The sequence below is a fragment of the Meles meles genome, chromosome X (assembly GCF_922984935.1).
Source record: "Meles meles chromosome X, mMelMel3.1 paternal haplotype, whole genome shotgun sequence".
In the NCBI taxonomy this organism is placed as follows: Eukaryota; Metazoa; Chordata; class Mammalia; order Carnivora; family Mustelidae; genus Meles; species Meles meles.
In genome coordinates, this window is record NC_060087.1 from 94,013,581 (window position 1) to 94,035,940 (window position 22,360).

Below are 22,360 nucleotides of genomic sequence, written 5' to 3' on the forward strand. Positions count from 1 at the left end.
CAACAGAAGGTCATCTTTAAAGGAACCCGAAGAAGGTTTTTTTTTTTTTTTAAGTTTTTCTTTTAATTCCAGGAGAGTTAGCCTACAGTGTTATATTAGTTTCAGGTGTACAATAGAGTGATTCAAGAATTTAAAAGAGACTCTCCTATCCTCAGTGAAGTAGGAGTAATGGGAACTTTCTAAGTCAGCTTTGTGCACCATAAAGAGCAGTTCTGAAAGTAGCTGGGTAAAGCAAGAGGAAGTTGAGTTCTGGGCAATCTCATTAGTTAAAGCTTCTGACGAATTTATTTTTATGGCTTTTCCTAATCTTTTCTTTCATCACTGGAAAGGGCACAAAAGTTGGCATATCAACATATAAACTTAAAAATGAGGGCTAAAAATGGGGATAATATCATGCTGCTCTAATTTGAATTACAAAGCCTATAGTTCCAATATGTTTATTTACAGGATAATTTTGTGAACTGAGGTAAAGAAGTACAAAATTAATAAAAATGAGCTTTCTGAACATGAGACAAGTTGTAAATCTACACTTGCATGGCTTTACTGCATTTTCCTCACTTTTAAACATGCGGAAAATGCAAATTTGATGCTAATCATTAGAGCCTCATTCTCAATAGAATGTATTAAATACCATTTCCCATCTCTAAAAATTCTTAGCACTCGTGAAACTCTTGTTCCAATAGAACTTTTTAAAAAGTTACCATTTGTCCACGCCTATTTTATTATATAATAAGAGTTCTTAAATTTCAAGAATCGGCCCAGATAATGTGGCTTTTTAGAACAAGACTTTTATATTGAATATTCTTTACTTAAAAAGTGAGAGTGGCTTCTGGGTGGCTCAGTGGTTTAAGCGTCTGCCTTCGGCTTAGGTCATGGTCTCAGGGTCCTAGAATCGAGCCCCAAATGGGGCTCTCTGCTCGGTGGGGAGCCTGCTTCCCCCTCTCTCTCTGCCTGCCTCTCTGCCTACTTGTGATCTATCTCTCTCTGTCAAATAAATAAATAAAATCTTTTTTAAAAAAGTTAGAGAAATGTAAAAAAAAATCTGGAAATTGCTTCTACAACAAATACACCTACAACTCTAGATAGAGGGCTAATAATAAGTGTTTAGCCTTTAAAGAACTCAAAACTGTTATCAACGATGAAAAGGGAAGTTTTCCAAAGGCTATTACTTTCGATATCCACATCTGAAGTAGTTTAAAGTTTGAAGGAAGGGCGAAGAATATGGAGGAGGGCTTTCTTTCTTTGCCTTTAAAGGAAATTTTTGAAAAAGTATTTTCTCATGCTTATAAAATAGGAACTGAAAATTGAGTATTATTTGCTGCACAATGCCCCAACATTCAATTATTTTAAAGTACTGAAGTTACTACCAACATTGTCCCCTAGAAGTGGTAAGAACATATTATTTGTATGATACTCTAGACGGGAACCATTGCCTCCAGTGTTTGTTGGTATAAGCATCTTATTCTTCCAGGACACTAAGATAGAAATCTCTTCTCTCACACATTCAGGTCCTCATGATTCAAATACGTTAGATCCTTATAAGCAGACTCAATATTTATTTTGTAAATGTTCAGACAAAGTAAATATATTGTTAAATGCCTCAGTATGATTTTAGACCACATCTAATATAATAATGATTTCATACAATATTTGTGTTCTAATTTATCTTTACCACTTCAGTCTTTCATCTGAAAAAAAAAGTGAAGAATATCTCAAGCAATGATACTCAGAAAAGGAGGTAGATATCAATTTACTGAACTGAAACAAAATATGAATTCATTTCCATGGGACAAGAGAGAAATGGAATCTAAACTATTAATTTTTAATCTTCTTCATTTGCCAAGCATCAGAGCTATAACCTACAGGTTCTAGTTACTCTTTGGTGAACTCTGTGTGTGCATGTGTGTGCTTACACGCTCTTTTAAATGTGCTCTATTTCTGAGGTTTTAATTTTTTTCATAGTAAGTTCAATTTTCCCTTCAAAATACATGTTATGAACCTCTCAAAAAACGCAGTATCTTGTATGTGGTACTTTGATATTAACAACTGATACACATCCCCGGAATTTGGGACTTTTTGTCCATATAGGATAAAAACAAACCAGAAAACAGTATTAAGTGTTTTGCTTTTACTCAAAGTGGACAAGGGATGGACCAGATTACATACTTTCATAAATTGCTTTAAATACGGTTCTACTTTTATCACAGACACAGAGTGTCTTTTCATCCAGTGCCACCTCTGACTCTTTGGCAAAAATCACTTCCTATCTAGGACCATAAGTATTTATATAACTTATCTCTCCTACTATATCATAAATCCTAAGGCAAAGTTTAGACCAGATTTGCAGGATGGACTGTTTAAACACGATTAAAGGGGAAACGGCAGCTTCCCAGGGGCAAAGCCATGAAGTTTATAGATAGCTTAAGAATAGGGTCAATTTCTTGTAGTACATCATCTTATGAAGTGCGAGAACCCAGAGCTCTGACGTCGCAAAAGCCTATTTTTGGCTTCTCTCGCACCTTCACCTTTTTACAGATGGCCTTTTCTGCTTTTCTACTCAAAGGCATTGTGCCTGTGGTCCTTAAAGCTGGAGATCTGAAGATCTAAGAGATAGGATAAGGAACTGGAGTCTGACATACTCACTACACTTAATTTCTGTGACAGTAGATGCTCTATGAATCCAGATAGTTCTAATTCAGGAGCCATTACCCATACTGGGAATGGTTATTACTCTTTAGTTTCTCCTTCCACATTCTGCTGGCCATTTTTCGGCCACATCTCTCTACATTTAGCACAACCATGGAACAATGAAAGAATGCATTAAACTAGTGGCTAAACAGAGGCTTCTAGATTTCCACAGTTTATACTAAGTCATGCCACCTTATGAATAATTTTGAGTAGAGGATATAAAATGATACAGGTTCCAAACTACACTTTAAATTAAATGCTTATGTGACCTGAGAAACACTTAGACACTGAAACTAAGAAACTGTACAAGTTTTAGAAGTCAGGCCAATCTGGCTTTTGTAAAACAGCAACAATATGTAGACTGCAAATTAAGCTAATTAATTGTGCATACTGTTTTTGATACATCTAATTTATTTCTCCAAAAAGTATATTTTAGCGAGGACTCTTGCCACCGACACTTGCCAAAACTGGTCTGGCCTAAGCACCTCCAGAATGAGCCCCATGACAACAGTGTACTTAGAAGTGACTCAGGTACAGCTTTTCTTTTCATGAGAAAAATCGATCTGGGTGATGCTACCATGAGCACTAATATTAAATGAGGGGGGGTTGTTTAAACCCCCTCATTATTCTCAATGAGCCAAGTCCAGTTACCTAAAATAATCAAGAATAACAATAATCACAAAATAGTGCACTCTGAGAGGGAAAAATATAATTATGCTGCTTACAATGGTTTTAGCCTCATACTGCCTTTAGAAAATGACATATTATAATACTAAATATAAAAGCGAATCTGGTTTACAACAAAGCTAGTCACCCAGAAGAACCCAATCTAGGCAGGGCCTTTGAAAGGAATGTAGGTCTGTCAGCTATTTCTAATAGCTCAAAAATCCTAATAGAAAATGAACATTTGTAACACAGAAACAATTGCTCTTTCTCACACACACACACACACACACACACACACACACACACACCCCTCATTCACACAAAACAAACTCCAAAACAAAACATACCACCTTTTATGTGGTCCCCCTGTTCCTTAGTAAGGAACAAACCTCCATTGCTAATTTCTCAGAATTAAGTAATGCAACAAAGTGGCATAGTTCAGAATCAAGCTCCAGACGCTGCCCACACACTTGCATAATTACTTCACTGCTGAGAGGTCTAAGTCCAACAAAGTAAATGAGAAGAAAAGAAAGTCTTTTAAGCTTGATGACAGACCACATTTCTGTTTTACAAAATAAGAACACCTCTATTATTCCCTCATATGTTCTGGAAGAATTACCACCAACCTGAATTTACATAAAGAATCAGACCTACGCTTTGCCGGGCACCTTACTGACCAAAATTTTAAGGAATCTTCTTTGTCTGAGACGTTTGTATTCATCTATATGAGTCATGATTCTCTTTCTATAAAAGTATATACTCTAAGTACTAAGAGAAAGGATGGATAAGTTTGCCTCGGCTTTCTAACATGTAATAGCCAGAAATGCAAGTAGCTTGGCAAATACTAGACATTATTCTTCTTCAACTGGGACAAAGAATATTTCTACTTGGAAGGTCTGACCATGAATACATATAGTCATTTGTGGACTTGAACATGTCATTATGGATAAACGTCGATCAGTAATTCTGAGCTCTCCATCCTGCTACTTGTTTGCTCTAATCTTGCTTGCTTTTACCCAAAGTCTCCAAGGACAAGGAAGGAATAGTATCTTTCATAGCTCCACGTTATAATTCTCACAAAGTCTTTCTGCTGCAGACACAGAAATTATACATTTTTACAATTGGGAGGAAATCAGCCTATTTATAAGGTTTTAGTTCAGCCTTAAATCAAAGTTTCAATTAGGAGAACAAAAAACTTGACTCTGACAAGTGTCTGAATTTTAAGACTGTATTTTATAAATAAAAACATAATCTACAATAGGCATTTCATTTAAAAAGGACCTGGTCACTTTTTAGATTTAGGTTTTGGAGATTAAGGGACCATAAACAAATTAGATCATTGTCTTCTGTAAAATGGTTAGTTTTTAGAATGGAAAAAAAAGCAGTAGTCAACTGGATATGTGTATGCCCATGTTCACAGCAGCATTGTTTGCAATAGCCAAGAGGTTGAAGTCACCCAAATGTCCACAGACAGATGAATGGATAAACAAAATGTAGTAGATATACACAATGAAATATTACTCAGCCTTTTAAAAGGAAAGGATATTCTAACATATGTTACCACATAGGTGAACCTTGAAGATAGATACTATGCTATACCAAATAAGACATGACAAAAAGACAAATACTGTATTTCACTTATATGAGGTATACAAAAGAGTCATATTCAGAGACAGCAAGTAGAATGATGGTTGCCAGGGGCGGGGAGGGAACAGCAGGGAGTTAGTGTTTAGTGGCTACAGAGTTTCAGTTGGGAAAGATGAACACGTTTTGGATATGAATGATGGCGATGGCTGCACTTTAATGTACAGAACTGTACACTTAAAATTGGTTAAAATGGTAAATTTACAATAGTAAATTCCAAAAAACATAAATTTCATGTTATGTATATTTCACAATAAATAAGGGTATATCTGAGTAATATTTTGAAAACAACAGTCTACCTAATCACAGATGAAGACAGTGAAAAGCCAGATACTCTAATAATTTTTTTAAAATACCTCTCTACCTGGTGAGTCTTTAATTTCACAGTTAATTTTTTGTTTTCATTTGATTCCATTTGTAAATTTTGTGATTTATGGGTTTTTAAGATTGAAGAATGAACTCCAAGAATCCCTAATTGTCATGTTTAACAAAACTATATTCTTCTCAATGTCTAGTACATTATTTACAGTTCCCAGAGAATACAATTTCCTATCACACCAAAGTATATTTTTGTAATAAGCATTGTCCCTTTTTTCAGTATCAATCCAAGTCAGTTTTTTTCTGACTAGTCTATACAACCCTGTATTGTGTATTTTTTATAATTCCATCTGCAGATTTTCTGGAATTTAAAATAATGTTCCAAAATTTCAATCTTAACTCCTAGCTAGATTTTTTGTGACGAATTATCAATCCATGACTTAGACCATCTGCAGTAACTCTCCTTTGAGTTCACTATTTGCATGACAAACCTGCAAAACATAATTTCTCAGAAAAAATGGTTTTGTTTTTTCTCAAACATCTTAGTTAAGGGCTTGGAACTTTGCAGTCAGATGGTTTCTACCGCTTACTAGATGTGTGAGGGGATAGAATATTTAAATTCCATAAACCTCAGTTTCTTCAGTTTTAAAATGTGGGTGGCTCAGTGGGTTAAAGCCACTGCCTTTGGCTCGGGTCATGATCCCAGGGTACTGGGATTGAGCCCCACATCCGGCTCTCTGCTCAGTGGGGAGCCTGCTTCCTCGTCTCTCTCTGTCTCTGCCTGCCTCTCTGCCTACTTGTGATCTCTGTCTGTCAAATAAATAAAATCTTTAAAAAAAATGTGGTACTGATACATAAGAGTTGTGAGTAGCATGTATATAAAGCTTCTCTGCAGTATCAACATGTAGCAAGTTTTAATAAATGGCAGCTATTAATAATAATACCATCAACAGCAGAAATGGTAAATGCCCATTATGTAGTGACTTTTCTAAAGTTGACTCTTAGGTTTGACTCTAAGATGAATCTAGAAAAAAAGAACAACTGTATATTGTAAGACATATTTTCTTTTGTTCATCTCTTCCAAATAACTTTCTTATTGTCATGTAAGCAAAAAGAATCAAGCCAAACAGAAATGAAATGACTGGGTATGAACACGTGTATCCACACACACACAAACATACGCATCTAGTGTGCAATACACTATTTCAGGAAGCTGTAAAAAAACATGAGGGAAAAAAGTTGAAAAATGAACAGGAAGAGCCATAGACTACAATGAGGGTAACCATGTATACATATGTCGGCAAATTTTCAAGCTGAGCTATTTGACTGATTCATTCAGAATCACATTATTGTCAAAAAAAACACCCCACTATAATTCCTCTGGTAATATCCCTAAGAGACCAATTTGCAAGTGTGGAGAAGTTGAGTATTTTCATCCCGTCTTACCACTATAGGCAAAGGAATTTCAGATTTTCTTTAAACAAAACCCAAGTGCTACTACAGTCATCACCACTAAGGATTTCTAAAGTATATAACATTTGATACTGGGATTTCTGCCACAGTGTCATTAGAAAGTACAAAGGGTTTCTGTACTATCCACCTAGACTCCCCAAATATAAAGAAAAATGGAAATTTTATGACAGACTTATAAATGTCTGAAAATGTGTTCCTTGGGATACTGATGGCATACGACAATGAATGGGGTGGTAGTATAAAAGGGTTCTCGGGCACCTGGGTGGCTCAGTTAAGTGAATGATCTCAGGGTCCTAGGATCTGGGATCCAGCCCCACATCGGGCTCTCTGCTCAGCAGGGACCCTGCTTCTGCCTCTCCCTCTGCTTCTGTGTGCACTCTCTTTCTCTCTCTCTGTCAAATAATAAATAATCTTAAAAAAGAAAGTGTTCTGTAGTCAAAAGAGTTGAAGTTTGGGAAACGCTACATTCTAGATCTCACTCTTAGAGATTCACATTACTATTAACATGAAAGGTTCTGAGTCCTGCAGTGAGCCCAGCTCTTTAAATTGGCTTAACCAGTGTTCCCCAAATTTATTTAGCCATAGGATCATTTTCTCCAAGCAATAACCAAGCAACCAATGTTCCTCATAACTACTTATTTTAGGAAATGTGTCATAAATTGCCTTTGATTAGCTATTAAAAGAGTAATTTTGTATGTACCAGTCCCAAAGAGGTAGTCACTGGCAGAATTTGCTAAAGTCCCAAAATTAGTCCACAGTATTTCATGTCAAGAAAAAAAAAATCTTAACTTTATTAGACTAGACTTTACACTATCTTTAGCAAGTTCAATTCATTTCCAGAATATGTGTTTTGACCCCTTTACTGCTTGTATGTTCTTAAGTCCAAACACTCAATTCTAATGCCTATGCAAATATAAAAAAATGAAGGTGACCCTCCAAGCCTTTGTTTTCCTTTCCAGGTTTCACTGTAAGCTAAGAAAACCCTGTAGCTGTGAGCTGCACCTTCAAATATAAGAATACTAAACTTGGTTACCAGCATGTTATTAACTGGTAGCACGAGCCACATTTATGCAACCCTAAAATAAAATAATGAATGTTCCGTAATGTTAATCCAGAAGCAAAGTAGTGACTGAGTATTATTTCATTCCCCTAACACCTCCCTAACATCCCTATTAAGTATGTAAAACAAAATCCTGTGATTAAAACTTTAACTACTGGAGGTTAAGCAACGTGCCCCAAGTACCAATAGTCAGCAGGGACCAGTTTCTTGTTGGACAGATACTTGTGCATATTACAACTATAGAAACTGTATCAGATAATCACCCTGAAATACGAAAAACAGGAAATTCCTTTACTAATAGCTTATTATTTAAGGAATTTTCTTCTTTTGAAATAATTTTGGAACCTAAATTGCTAGAAATCTAAACTTGAACCAAAAAAAAAAAAAATCAGATGGCATGCTCTATAGCTTTTTGTGAGTTCAGAAATTAAAAACAAAGTCTTAACAACTGCAATGAGGCATTCATTACTTTGTCCTTGTGTTAGAGGAAACAAAATAAGTAAGCTACAATTAATTCTGGGTAAAGTGTGAATGTGAATGATTACACTGCCAGGCTGTGGCATCCCTTTCCTCCAAGGTTCTCCCCTTCACTGCAAAAGTACACAAAAGTGTAGCAACATGTGTAAGATGACAGACATCAATAATTCTTAAAAGGCCTAACAGAGAAGACACAGTGTTATTACGGAAATAATACATTTTGGTAAGCCATTGACATTTGGGTACTGACTTTCAAGTTACACAAAATAAGCTGGCCTCTGAAGAAAGACATTTTAAAACATCTATGGCAGAATACATGTAATCACAGTATTTTATATTATGATAATATAGCAATAATGTTTTATCAGAGATAAGGCAAATGGTTGAAGAGAAGGAAAAATCTGATGTGAAAGAAATCAAGAATGTTAACAATTTAGTAAAGGCAAAGGAGGTAAAGTATCAGGTTCAAGTCTTCTAAGTTTTTTTTTGTTTTGTTTTGTTTTTAATGTAGAAGCAGAGGTAACAAAAATTGATCTTCACCTGGTAAGTGTGTACTCCCTGAGTCCTGAATGCAAGTTCATGGCAGAAAAAGTACCTATGCATCCACGCAATCTTTTGTCTCGACCGATCTTCCATGTTACAAACAGTGGGCTGTAACGGAAGATAAAAATAGGGTCAATCAATCAATTCAACTCAAGCAAGTTATTAATTGGATACTTTTTATACACAGGGTTAGATGCCCGAGATACGGCTGAGTCTAGCCCAATGGACTGCATTTGGCAATTATAGCTGAAATGATTGAGGGGATCCTATATGTGAGGCAGCACGATAAATGTTTTAAACAAATTGTCTATATCAATCCTCATCAACAACTCTAAGAGTCTGAGTAATGCTATTACCACAATCCTATTTTATAGATGAGGTAGTTCCACAGTTAAAACATAATGAAATCGGAACAGCAACCTGGACAAAGCCTTAACCAGCATGGTGACTGCTTGAGTCCTCATTTAAACCTCAAGTTACTGACTGATTCATTAAGTCTAGTTTAGAAAAACAACAACAACAACAAAACCCATAATTTCAATAAATATTGAATATCTCAGGGCAAAGTACTGCGAAAGGTTACAGGAAATACAAGGTTGCTAAAACATCATGGTACCTCTCTAGGAGCCAGTACAGAAGGGAGGCGTGTTCACAACTAACTCATAGGCAAAAGAAATTGAGTGCTATAAACTACGTCCGAAATGCCATGAATGAACCTACAGGGACAGAAGAAAATCTGATCAAGTCTGCTTCTCTTCAGCTTGGCCTAGAAAAATGGGTAGGGTTTGGAGAGGTAAAGGGCAAGAGCAAACATTAACAAAATAAGACTCTGAAACCAGAAAAATTATTTTAGTTTTTAGATAAAAGTATGGCCAACAAATACAATCTCTCAAGCATTAAATACAATGGCATCAAGAAATTTGTGTAGTTTTAAATGAAGTTTAATATAGAAGAGGTTTGGATCTGACAGCAAACCAGGGATAGCCTTGATTAATGGTTGATTCTAGAAACAATTCTAGTTAGAAGCAACTTTATATGTCAGTTTGTATGAAATAAATTAATTTACACATTTTAGCACACTGTGTAAAAAGGATAAATACCCTACAGTTGGGGGTGGTTGATGTTAGTGTGAGTATTCACAGTATTATGGGTAGGATACAGTACAATTCTGCTTTCTAAAAATTTAAATTTTAGGGGGACATACCATATGTCATGTATTTCTAATAATATGCTGTTGAGATGGAGAGCACATTCTGTCTTTAAAGTACTCTCTAGTCAGTCATCAGCAGGTGGGTGAAAAGATCCTGTTCAAGTACTTCAATCACCCATCTCAAACAATTAAATAATGCCAAGTTCTGACAGGGGGCCACAACATCAGACAGGTTCCAAAATAAACAATATATACAAACTAGGAGCAGTGCTAAGAATTACCTTCCTCCAAGAACCAAATTCTCAGAGGCATTGAAAAAATGACCATAAGGCCAAATGATTGTTGATGTTAGTATTCAAGTGTTGGATGACCTACATCAAAAGTATGAAGATAAAAAGCAAAAGGGAAATTCCAGGTTTTCCGCTTTCCACATCATATGTACCTGAACACCTTATAACTTGAGATAAGATACTGATGTTCCACTTAGAGCATTTCTCTAATTGTTCTTGACTAAGAATTATCAGGAAGACAAGAATTAGACATGTAAGTCATACAAATACTACTATCTAAAATCCACACACTGTCTATTTTTTTTAAGAGTTTATTTATTCATTTGACAGAGAGAGAGAGAGAGAGTGCACACACACAAGTAGGGGGAGTGGCAGGCAGGGGGAGAAGCAGGTTTCTAGCTGAGAAGGGAGCCCACGTCGGGGCTCGATCCCAGGACTCTGAGATCATGACCTGAGTAGAAAGCTGACGCTTAACTGACTGAGCCATCCAGGCACTCCACACACTATTTTTATTATTTATTTATTTTTAAAAAAGATTTTATTTATTTATTTGACACAGAGAGAGAGACAGTGAGAGAGGGAACACAAGCAGGGGCAGTGGGAGAGGGAGAAGCAGACTCCCTGCTAAGCAGGAAGCCCGATGTGGGACTTGTTCCCAGGACCCTGACATCATGACCTGAGCCAAAGGCAGCCACTTAACAACTGAGCCACCCAGGTGCCCTTCACACACTATCTTTAACAATGAACTTCACCTCTTTATTTTTCACTTTGTAATTTGGTAGAGTCAATGTCAGCAACCATTATGTGAACAGTAAGATACCAATCTTCCCCTATAATGGCACCTACACAAATGTCTCCATAACATGTCCCTTGGCTGATTGAGAACAAAGTGAATCACACTGCTGTGTGACTCACACACAACATATATACTAGCATGTCTTTAAAATACCATGGTGGCTTCTCTACGACACAGCACTAAGTTGTGTATTCTCTTCCTCAATGGCTTGAGAAACCTAAAAGTGTCAGTGAATTTGTTTCCCATCAAAATCCCTAGAGATGAAAGTCATTTAAAAGTGCTTTACCTCCAATCATCTTCTTTATCCCACTAAAATATAGATGCACATCATTCTTAACATAATCTTATCTACTCAAGCAAACATTCAAAATGTGTAGGGTAAATAGAAAGAGAATACAAATTAACCACTATATTAGGGAGTATGTCAGAGGGCACACATAGTAGGGAAAATTACATACAGATTCTTATAATGCTATACCATCACTGATGAAGGGATGATGAATTCAAGGCATAGGGTGCTAGAGGATAAGCTGCATTTTGCCAGGCAGCCTTGGAGAAAAAGTACTCCATAATAAGCAAGGGCTTGGAGATGTAACAGAAAGTAGTATGATAATCCTGATAACTTGCTGTGGTCTCTTGCACATTTAACATTCTACGAATTCAGGCACTGTTGAGTATTTGTCCTCAAGAGCCCTCGTAACAGGTCAAACAGATGCGGAGTTGTCTGCACTCTCCCTGTTCCTTACCTGCCCCCAGCAACACCCACTTGGGCAGTTGGTGTGGTGGAAAAATATCGGTGGCAAAGATGGGAGAGATTGCTACTTGACAACTCCACTGTGTTTAGGACAGATGCCTGAAGATGGAAGAAATCTGACTTTTAGGAGACAGAATACAACTATGCCTTCACAATCTGGGCTCTAATTTCTCATTTACAAATGCTCATCCAGTATACTTCATAAAGAACACATATGCATTCAAACAAAACACAAACAGACTCACAAATACAGAGAACAAATGGATGGTTGCTGGAGGGGAAGAGGGTGAGGAGAGATGAACCAAGTCACTGAAGGGGATTAGGAGGTACAAGGCTATGTTATGTACAGCATAGGGAATGTAGTCAATAATATTGTAACAACTTTGTATGGTGACAAATGGTAACTAGACTTAATTGTGGTGACCATTTCATAGTGTATGTAAATACTGAATTACTATGTTGTATACCTGAAACTAATACAATATTGTACATTGATTATTTTTCAACAAAAGAATTTCAAAAAAATGTTTTTAAAGAACACATATATGGAACTGAAAAAAAACCAAAATACCTACAAGCAATGTTTCATGGGGGAAAAGAACTTGGGAAATGAAACATTTTAAAGTAGACTGAAACAGAATAAACATCCCTGAGAACAGGAGATTGTATCTTGTGTGTGATAACTTCTTTGTACAGGGCAATGACTATGGGAACATTCACTAAGTATTACCTAAAAATAGCAACAAAAATTTTTCTTTTCCCAATGCACGGAGGGAAGAAATAGGCAATTTCTTCTTCAATATATTATTAAAACATGTATGAGTTCCCAAAAGGATGTACGACATCAACGTAATCAGAGACAGATCAAAGTAGAAAAAGGGATTTGAGCCTGTTGAGAGGAGCTGCTTAGTGACAAGAACTAAGGAAAACAGTTCATAGTAAGATAAAGATTGAAGCTTTTTGGAAAATACTTTTACCGTATGGTTTGAAGCCACCTACATACACGGAAAAAAACATACTACAAACTAGAAAGGCATTCAAAATGAAATGAAATATTAATGGAAATGTTTATCTGAGAGTAACCAGACACAGCTTTTTAAGGAATTTTCCTACTTGTGAACATTTTGTACCACTACATTCTGAGAAGCCTCTGGAAGCAAGTAAACTATATTTTTCCAAGTCTGAAGACAGGAAGAGGAAGTAACCACCTAATCTAGGTGAATCCTCTCTGCCAACTGGCAGCCAATACCATCAGGTCAATAGTACTAGCTCTCAGGGAAAGGTAGCTGCATGGGATCAGCAAAAGTACAGAAAAGCAATGTGAATCTGAACAGGGCATTCCCCAGTCCGTTGGCAGTACCACTTCCTACGTCCCTCTTTTGAGACTACTGATGCAGACCAAAACAGATTAGACATATATTTGTGGGAGAGGGGTATAGCTATGATAAAACTGTGTTTACTTAACATTTTACCATAAATCCTATCTCCCCTCCATACCACGGCAAATGGTTAAATACAGGTTAAAAAAATAGCCTTAGACATGGGGTGCCTGGGTGGCTCAGTGGGTTAAAGCATCTGCCTTCAGCTCAGGTCATGATCTCAGGGTCCTGGGATGGAGCCCCCCATTGGGCTCTCTGCTCAGCAGGGAGCCTGCTTCCTCCTCTCTCTCTCCCTGCTTCACTGCCTACTTGTGATCTCTGTCAAATCAATGAATAAAATCTTAATAAAAAATAGCCTTAGACATTTGCAAGCCCCCACTCTGGCAATTTGCTCTTCTTTAGAATGAGATTTGTAGGAGGTGACATTAACAAGACGATATCCATCCCTACCAATATAACGATAATTACTATAAATGGGTGTTCAACAAGGTTATATTATACACAGATATGGGAGAAGAGAAGCTACCTGGCATGGTTCTTTCTTTTGCCACTAAATTATGATTGCTTCTCAACTATGCTCAGGTTCTTCTGTTACTTAGCTCAGTGATCCAACTAAATTACTCATAACATCCAACTCAGTACCACAATTCCCCAGGATCTAGGAGCTCAGAGAAAAACAGAAATGGTGGAGTCTTCCTTCCACTGCCAGGTTAAAACATTTTGCTTCCTGTTTTAGCACAAAGAAGTTACCTACCTCATTTACAGATCACATAAACTACAGATTCAATTTGTAAAAAATGTACTCAGTGTGGTTAAATCCTGTATTAGTCTACTTGGGCCACCATAACAAAATACCACAGACCAGGTGGCTTAAACAACAGAAATTTATTTTCTCATGGTTCTGGAGACTATAAAATACAAGATCAAAGGTCCAGCAGCGTTCTGTTTCTGGTGAGAGCTCTTTTGGCTTGTAGGTGATTGCTTTGTACTCACTTGGCCTTTTCTCTGAGCATTCAGAGAGAGAAGGAGCACACGTGCATACAAACTCTAGCATGCTCTTCTTACAAACACACAAATCCTGTTGGATCAGGGACCCACCCTTCTGGCCTCAAGTAACCTTAATTATCTCCTTATAGGCCCTATCTCCAAATATCATTATGGTGGAGGTTAGGGTTTCAACATATTCATTTTGTGGGGCCACAATTCAGTCCATAGCAAATCCCTAACAAGAGTTTTAGCACATCATTCACGGTTTATATAATCATCTAAGATTGTTAGATGAAGGACATTTTAAGAGATTATCTATTTCCTCTTCATTTTACAGGTGAAAAACTAAAAGCGATCCAGGGAGACTAAGTGTAGAGTCATCTCGCTGGTTAGTGGTAAAAGCTAGCTAGTTCTCCAAATCTTCTTACTACTGCCAGTATTTTTCTGCTGGTATAGGGAAAAAAATATTTTGAGTAGCAAAGCTAGATGTATTCTAAGATACCACAGAATAGGAAATTCTTATGAAGACACAAATCTCATTCTCCTCCTCCCAGGAAAGGAGAGAAAGATCAGCTGAGAAGATACCAGAACTAGAAATGCGGGATCAACCTAGACACACTAAACCAACTTTACAAGTTTCTATACTATTCCCATTAGAAGCCCACAGCAAAACCTACTATTTTATCTTTGATGGCCTCCCAACATCCTTTCTAACTCCCTTTCAACCCTCTTCATTTTTTCTTCCTGTTGTCTAAACAGCCTTCATCCAACTCAAGTGACCTAAAAGCTACAGATTTCTGCCCAATCAAAATTCCGGCCAAAAGAAAATTCCCATTTACCATCTGTTAACAACTATTTAGCTAGGTATTGATCTGTTTAATTCATATTACTTAATGAGGCTTTTAAATGAGTGAATGAATCATTAATGGATGAATGAGGCCTAACTCTTCCAGGTAATCTGAAATTCAAATTAAGAAACGCTGAAAGGAGAACAATAGGAGGTGGTAAATGGGGGGGTGCAAGAAGAAGGTAAGGTTCCCATACATTTTACACTTCTCTCATCCACACCAATCCTTTACTGCAGATAAGGAAAATACATTAAATTAAATACACTAATACATTAAATCACTATTATAGCCTTATTCCTCTTCCTCCAACTTTTATAAATAACCTGTATCCATGGGACTCAGGAAAACAAGGAGACACTGCTCTAACAGACAGCATGGCTTAGTATAGATGACCACAAATACCTGAAAATGAGAATCAGGAATTACCAATCTTTCAGTAATTTTCTTTGCCTGGTAGAAATTCTATCACTGCAGCACTGGTATCCTCCCCCTCACCTCATTTTTATAATGCTAATTTAACTGGCAAATGCCAGAGGAAGAGAGAGCCTAAAGTCCTACAGATGACTGGGAAGGTTGAATGGGGTGTGTGTGTGTGTGTCTTATAAATCAAGTGTAATAACCACCAACATATAACCAGCCAAATCACAAGCATACTTTAAGGGATTAGCTTGATTCTGCCAAATTTTGAACTGAAAGAACCATTTCTTCCTCTTAGCATGACCAAATCAATGATTTTTCAGAAAAGGTAAAAAAATTTCAGTCTCAGACTTGATACACTGGGATTAGCCTGTCTTATTTCTTAGAGCCCCAAATTAGATGAGAAAACCTACCTGCATTGGAAAAAATCTACATTTACACATATTTTTGAGTCTTAGTTTAGACTGCAGTGAGTATTCAACTTAATATATGGTAGCATCTTAAGAATGAAGTTCATAAAATAAGCTTTAAGTGACAAATTGCTATAGAATTCTGCAATGAAATAATTTATATTTGGAATTCCTGTTCTGAAACAATTTGTTCAAAGACCTTTAAGGGTTGGGACTCAGCCTTTACTATGAAAAGAATTAATTATTTTAATATAAAACAGACCAGGCCAAAAAAGACCTACTGAGCCTTAAGTATTCCAAACTCAGTATAAGCACAACTGAGAGAGCCAGGAGCACTAGATTCAGAGGTTTCAGAATGTTTTGATTGATATGGTCAACTTTTATGTTTTTTATGCCCTTAACAACTTTTATGGAACTGTGTTTGGTACCAAATGTTTTGTTCCATTGGACAATTCATATGCTGGGTGGTTAGGGAACACTTAACACTTCAAACAATGAAAACAACTAAAGGATTTTGTTTTGCTTTGTTTTTAAACTTGTATCTTACCTCCCCACTAATGATCCGTCTTCACCATCTTGTCTTATCTTCAGAACCCATTCCATGACCAGAAATAGAGTAGACAGGAAATAAACAGGCTGAGTGATTTAAACACTAATATACAGAGAACTGTAAAGTTATCTAGCTTCTTCATTCTAGATTTCCATTTTGGTTTGTGTTCCAAGGAGATCCAATGTAATGAGCCAGGTTCGTAAGACCTGCAATAAAGCTGTGATGCAGTTGTTTATGAAGTTTTCTTGGTTTAGAAAGGTAACTGCTTTGATTTTAAGGTCCTTGAATTGGATTACTTGCTCCTTTGAGATAAAGTTGGATAGGCTCAGCTTTGTAGCAGGAATTTCCCCAAGCTCTTCTCATTTTAGGGGTTAGAAGGAAAGGCAGGATCTAGGGACAAAGCACTCAACTGAGACCATATTTTGTATCAGGGCTGCTTATGTTGCCTTCACCTTCCCCCGCTCCCTCCCCTCTTTTACCTTCCAAAAAACAGTTCAAGCTCTTAAGAACCTCTATTTTGAAGTGCCCACGAGGTTGGGTTTTTTTAAACATGGAATTGACATCCTTACCTCCAACGTACTTTTTGAAAATCAACTTTCTACTTCCCACTAAAGTATAACTTATATACTATAAAAGCATGCATTTTAGGTGTAAAATTCAATGAATGTTGACAAACATATATATACATGTAACCTAAAGTGCAATCAGGTTATAGAACAATTCCATCACCCCAAAGTTGCCTTGCGCCCCTTGGTAATAAATTCCCTCTCCACACGCCTGGACCCTGGCAAACACAAACCTGATTTCAGTCCCTGTAGTTTTGCCGTTTCCAGAATTTCACAGACATGGAATCATCCAGTATGCAGTCTTTTGTGACACCTTCTTTCAACTAGAGTAATGCTTCTGATATTCATTCATGTGTTTGTTCCTTTTTATTGTTGAGTGGTATTCCACTGAATGGATATACCATCATTTGTTTCTTTACTCACGCATGGATGGATATTTGGGTTACTTATAGTTTGGGGCTATTATAGATAATAACATTATAGATAATGTTCACATTCAAGTTTTTATAGAAATGTTAAGTTTTCATTCCTCTTAGGTAACTACCTACAAAGAATAGTTGAGTTATGAGTAAGTATATGTTTACCTTTATAAGAAACTGCCGAACTATTTTTCAATTGGCTGTACCAATTTCCAGTAGCTACACCAACTACATTCCTACCAGCATTGTATGGGTGTGCCAGTTGCTCCACATCCTCACCAACACTTGGTATTTTTTTTTTAATTCAAGTTAATGTGTAGAGATATCTCATTGTGGTTTTAATTTGTGGTTCTCTGATAACTAAGGATATTGAGTAACTCTTCAAGTGCTTCATATTTATGCACAAATTTTCTTTTGGGAATTGCTTGTTCAACTCATTTACTTATTTTTAAATTGGATTGTTTGTCTTTCTTTTTACAGGAGTTGTAGGGTATTAAAACGTATGTTTTGGATACCAAGCTTTCTCCCAAATGTACACTGCAAATATATTTTCCTAGTCTGTGGCTTGCCTTTTAATTTTCTTAATGTTATCTTTTGAAGAGCACACATTTTTAATTTTGGTGAAGTTGAATTTTATGAATTTTTGCTTTCTGGTTCATGTTTTGTGTTGGATAGAGGAATCTTTATCTAAAGTTCATGGAGATATTCTCCTATTCTCTTCTAGAAGTTTTATAATTTTAGCTTTTACATTTAGGTTTAAGATCCATTATGAGTTACTGTTTGTGTATACTGTGAGGTTAATTTTTTAAATCTGTTAATATTTGGTGATAGATTTTTACGTGTATGAATATAAAGAATATTATCTGTGGTTTTCTCTTCTTGTAATATCTTTGTCAGTTTTGGAGATCATGGTGATGCCAACTTCATAGAATGAGCTGGGAAGAATTCTATCCTCTTCCATTTTCCACAAGTTTGATTTGTTCCTTAAATATATGGTAGAATTCACATTGAAGTCATTGGAGCTTAGAGTTTAATTATGGGATGATTTTTAATTACAAATTCAATTTCTTTAATAGATATAAAGCTATTCAGATTTTCTAGCTCTCTTTGAGTCAATTTTGGTAATCTGTGTCCTTCAAGGAATTCTTCCATTTCATCTAAGTTGAAGAATTTTTCAGCATAGACTTATGCACAATATACCTTTGTCCTTTCCATGTCTGCAGGATCTATAGTGATGTCTGTTCTTCCCTTCCTGATATTGGTAATTTTTGCTAATTTCTGTCTTTTCTTTTTTATCTGTATCAGTCTAGCAATAGGTTTATTAATTTTATTGATCTTTTCAAAGAGCTGGCTATTGGTTTCATTGATTTTTCTCTATTGTTTTCTCTTTTACTGATTTCTACTCTTATAATATTATCTTCCTCTTACTTGTGGTTGAACTTGCTCTTCATTTTCTGACTTGTTAAGGTGGACTGTTGAATTATTGATTTTAGATCTTCTTTATTTTAAAGCTATAAATTTCCCACTAAGCACTGTATAAGCTGTATATACATCCTACACATTTTATTATGTTGTATTATGTTGTATTTTCATTATCATTCTGTTGAATTTTTTGTTTATCAAATAGGCTCTACACCCGGTATGGAGCTCAATGCAGGGCTTGAACTCAAACCCTAAGATCAAGACCTGAACTGACATCAAGAGTTAGATGCTTAACCAACTGAGCCATTCAGGCACCCCAGTTCAAAATATTTTCTTTTTTTTTCTTTTTTTTTTTTTTAAAGATTTTATTTATTTATTTGACAGATAGAGATCACAAGTAGGGAGAGAGGCAGGCAGAGAGAGAGAGAGAGGAGGAAGCAGGCTCCCTGCCAAGCAGAGAGCCCGATGCGGGACTCGATCCCAGGACCCTGAGATCATGACCTGAGCTGAAGGCAGCAGCTTAAACCACTGAGCCACCCAGGCACCCCTCAAAATATTTTCTAATTTCTTCTTTGACCCATGGTTTATATAGGGTGTACTGTGTCATTTCCTAATATTTGAGAATTTCGCAGATAACTTTGTTATTGATTTTTTATTTAATTCCATTTTGGTCAGAAAATATATTTTGTATTATTTGATTCTTCTAAATATGCTGAGGCTTGTTTTATGACCCAGAATGTGGTCCATTTTAGTGAATTTGAAAAGAAAATATATTCTGGTAATGCTAGGTCCAGTGTTTCATATATGTCAATTAGGTACAGTTGGTTAGATATAGTAGTGTTTGTCAGGTTTTTTATCTCCTCACTGATTTTTTTTTGGTCTACTTATTCTATCAATTACTGAGTTAAGAGTGTTGAAACACCCAACTCTAATTGTAGATTTGTCTATTTATCCTTTCAGTTGTATCTGGTTTTCTTTTCTTCATGTTTATTTGAGGCTTTGTTAGGAGCACACACATTTAGTATTGTTGTGTTCTTGATGAACTGACCATTTTACCATTATGAAATGTCCTTCCTTATCCTTAGTAATATTCTTTGTCCTGAAGTCTAACTTGGCTCATACTGATGTAGTCACTCCAGCCTTCTTAAGATTAGTGTTTGCATGACATATTTTTTTCCATCTGTTTTTTTTTTTTAACTATCTGTGTCTTTATTCTTTTTTTTTTAAGATTTTTATTCATTTGACAGAGAGGGATCACAAGTAGGCAGAGAGGCAGGGGCGCCCGGGTGGCTCAGTCGTTAAGTAGGCAGAGAAGCCTGCAGAGAGAGAGGGGGAAGCAGGCTCCCCACTGAGAGCAGAGAGCTCAGTGTGGGGCTCGATCCCAGGACCCTGAGATCATGATCTGAGCCCAAGGCAGAGGCTTACCCCACTGAGTCACCCAGGTGCCCCTGTGTCTTTATTCTTAAAGTTGGTCTCTCATACACAGTGCAAAGTTGGGTCTTGCATTTTTATGTAGCCTCTTAATTGTAGTATTTAGACTAATTATATTTAATGTAACTTTGATATGGTTGTGTTTAAATCTACCATCTTTATATTTTATATTTGTTTTTACATTCCCCATCTTTTCCTTGCTCTTCTTTTTTTGGTCTTATTCTGGATTAAACGAGTATATTTTAGTATTCACTTTTAACACATTAGCTTGTTAGTTATGCCTTTCATGATGGTTATTCCAAGTTGTATATGATGCATCTCTGGCTTATTACAATCTACCTTCAAGCAATATTACATCACTATATGTACACCATAAGGACCTTAGCAGCATACTTCCATTTTATATCTTCCATCCCTTGGGGTGTCATATCTTTTAGATCTATATACCTTACAAATTCCATAACAGATTATTACTTTTGCTTTAAACAATCACCTAACTTTTGAAGAAATTTTAAAATGAGGGAAAAAAAGTCGTGTATATTTATCCCACACTTACCACACTTATCTGGCACTCTTCATTACTCTGTAGAGATCCAAATTTCCATCTGGAATCATTTTCCTGCAGCCTGAAGAATTTCCCTTAATATTTGTTATAGTTCAGGTCTGCTGGTGACAACTCTCAGTTTTTGTTTGTCTGAAAAAATATATTTCACCTTCATTTCTTTTTGCTTTAATTTTGTAAAGATATTTTCATCGGAGACAAGATTTGAGGTTGACAGTACTTTTTTTCTTTTAGCACTTTAAAGAGGTCATTCCATTGTCTTCTTGCTTGCATTGTTTCTGATGAGATATATATCAGTTCTTATCTTTGCTCTTCTGTATATGTCTTTTTCCCCCCTCTAGCTTCTTTTCAAATGCTCCCTCTACCATTGGCTTTCAGCAATTTGATTGTAATAGCCTTACTGTGGTTTCCTTTGTGGTTATTCCTCTTAGAGTTCATTGAGCTTCTTGGATCTATGGGTGTATAGTTTTCATCATAATTGAAAAATGTTAGCCATTATTTCTTCCACTATTTTTTATGACTATCCTCTATCTCCTTTCCTTCTGGGAATCTAATTACATGTATACAAGTCTGCTTGATATTGTCCCACAGTTCACTGAAGCTCTCTTCTTCACTTTATTCCGTTCTCCATTTTAGCTTGGATAATTTCTATTGTTAGATCTTCAAATTCATTGATCTTTTCTTCTGGAGTCTAATCTAATCTGCTATTAATTTCCTCCAGTGACTTTGTCATTGCATATACTAAACTTTTCAGCTACAGAAGTCCTATTTGGTTCTTGATAGGTCTTCAATTTCTTTCCTCACTATATTCATGCTTTTCTTTCAATTGTTCAACACAGTTTCACAGCTGTCTTAAATTCCTTGTCTGCTAATTCAATAACCATCAATTTTGTTTCTGTTTCTATTGACTGACTTCCTCCTGATTATGGGTCACATTTCAGTGCTTTTTGGACTATCTAGTGGTTTTTTTGGATATCAGACATTATAACCATTATATTTTTGAATGTTTTGATTTTACTGTCTTTGTTCAAAGGGTGAAGCTTGTTTTGTCATGCATCTAAACTATTTAGTTTTCAAAGCTTGGCTTGAATTTTTTTAGTTAGGGTTCAGAGTACCCTTTACTTTAGGGCTAACAGTAGCCCTATTACTAAGATATGACCCTTCTGGGGTTCTATTTAATGGTTTGGGTGTTCAACAAGGTCTCTCATCTCTTGCTGTGGCAACTCAAATGTCTCTCAGTCCTGTATGAGCTCCAGTAAATTTTCAACTTATAGCTCTTGAGCAATATTTTTGGCCAGCCCCATGGTGTTTCTTCAACATATGCACAGATTTGTATTGAATCGCCAAAGATAAAGGGGACATTTTTGCAGATTTCTGGAACTATTTCTGAGTGGCCCCCTTCCCCTTACAGTACTCTGCTCTACAAATTCCTGCCACCTAGACCTCCCTGAGTTCCTATCTCTGTCTCACCAATTCAACAGAACTGTAGGCTCTGCTTGGGTTCCCTCTT

General features: G+C 36.3%; 1 protein-coding gene across 3 annotated transcripts in view; it reads right to left on the minus strand.

Annotated features, from left to right (window-relative positions):
* The window catches only part of AMMECR1 (AMMECR nuclear protein 1), a 116,992-nt gene that overhangs the window by 51,819 nt on the left and 42,813 nt on the right, over nt 1-22,360 (minus strand). For all 3 annotated transcript variants that reach the window (XM_045995590.1, XM_045995592.1, XM_045995591.1), the window contains exon 2: nt 8,867-8,977. In XM_045995590.1, the coding sequence (XP_045851546.1) occupies nt 8,867-8,977 (111 nt within the window). The remainder of the gene's footprint in view (nt 1-8,866; nt 8,978-22,360) is intronic.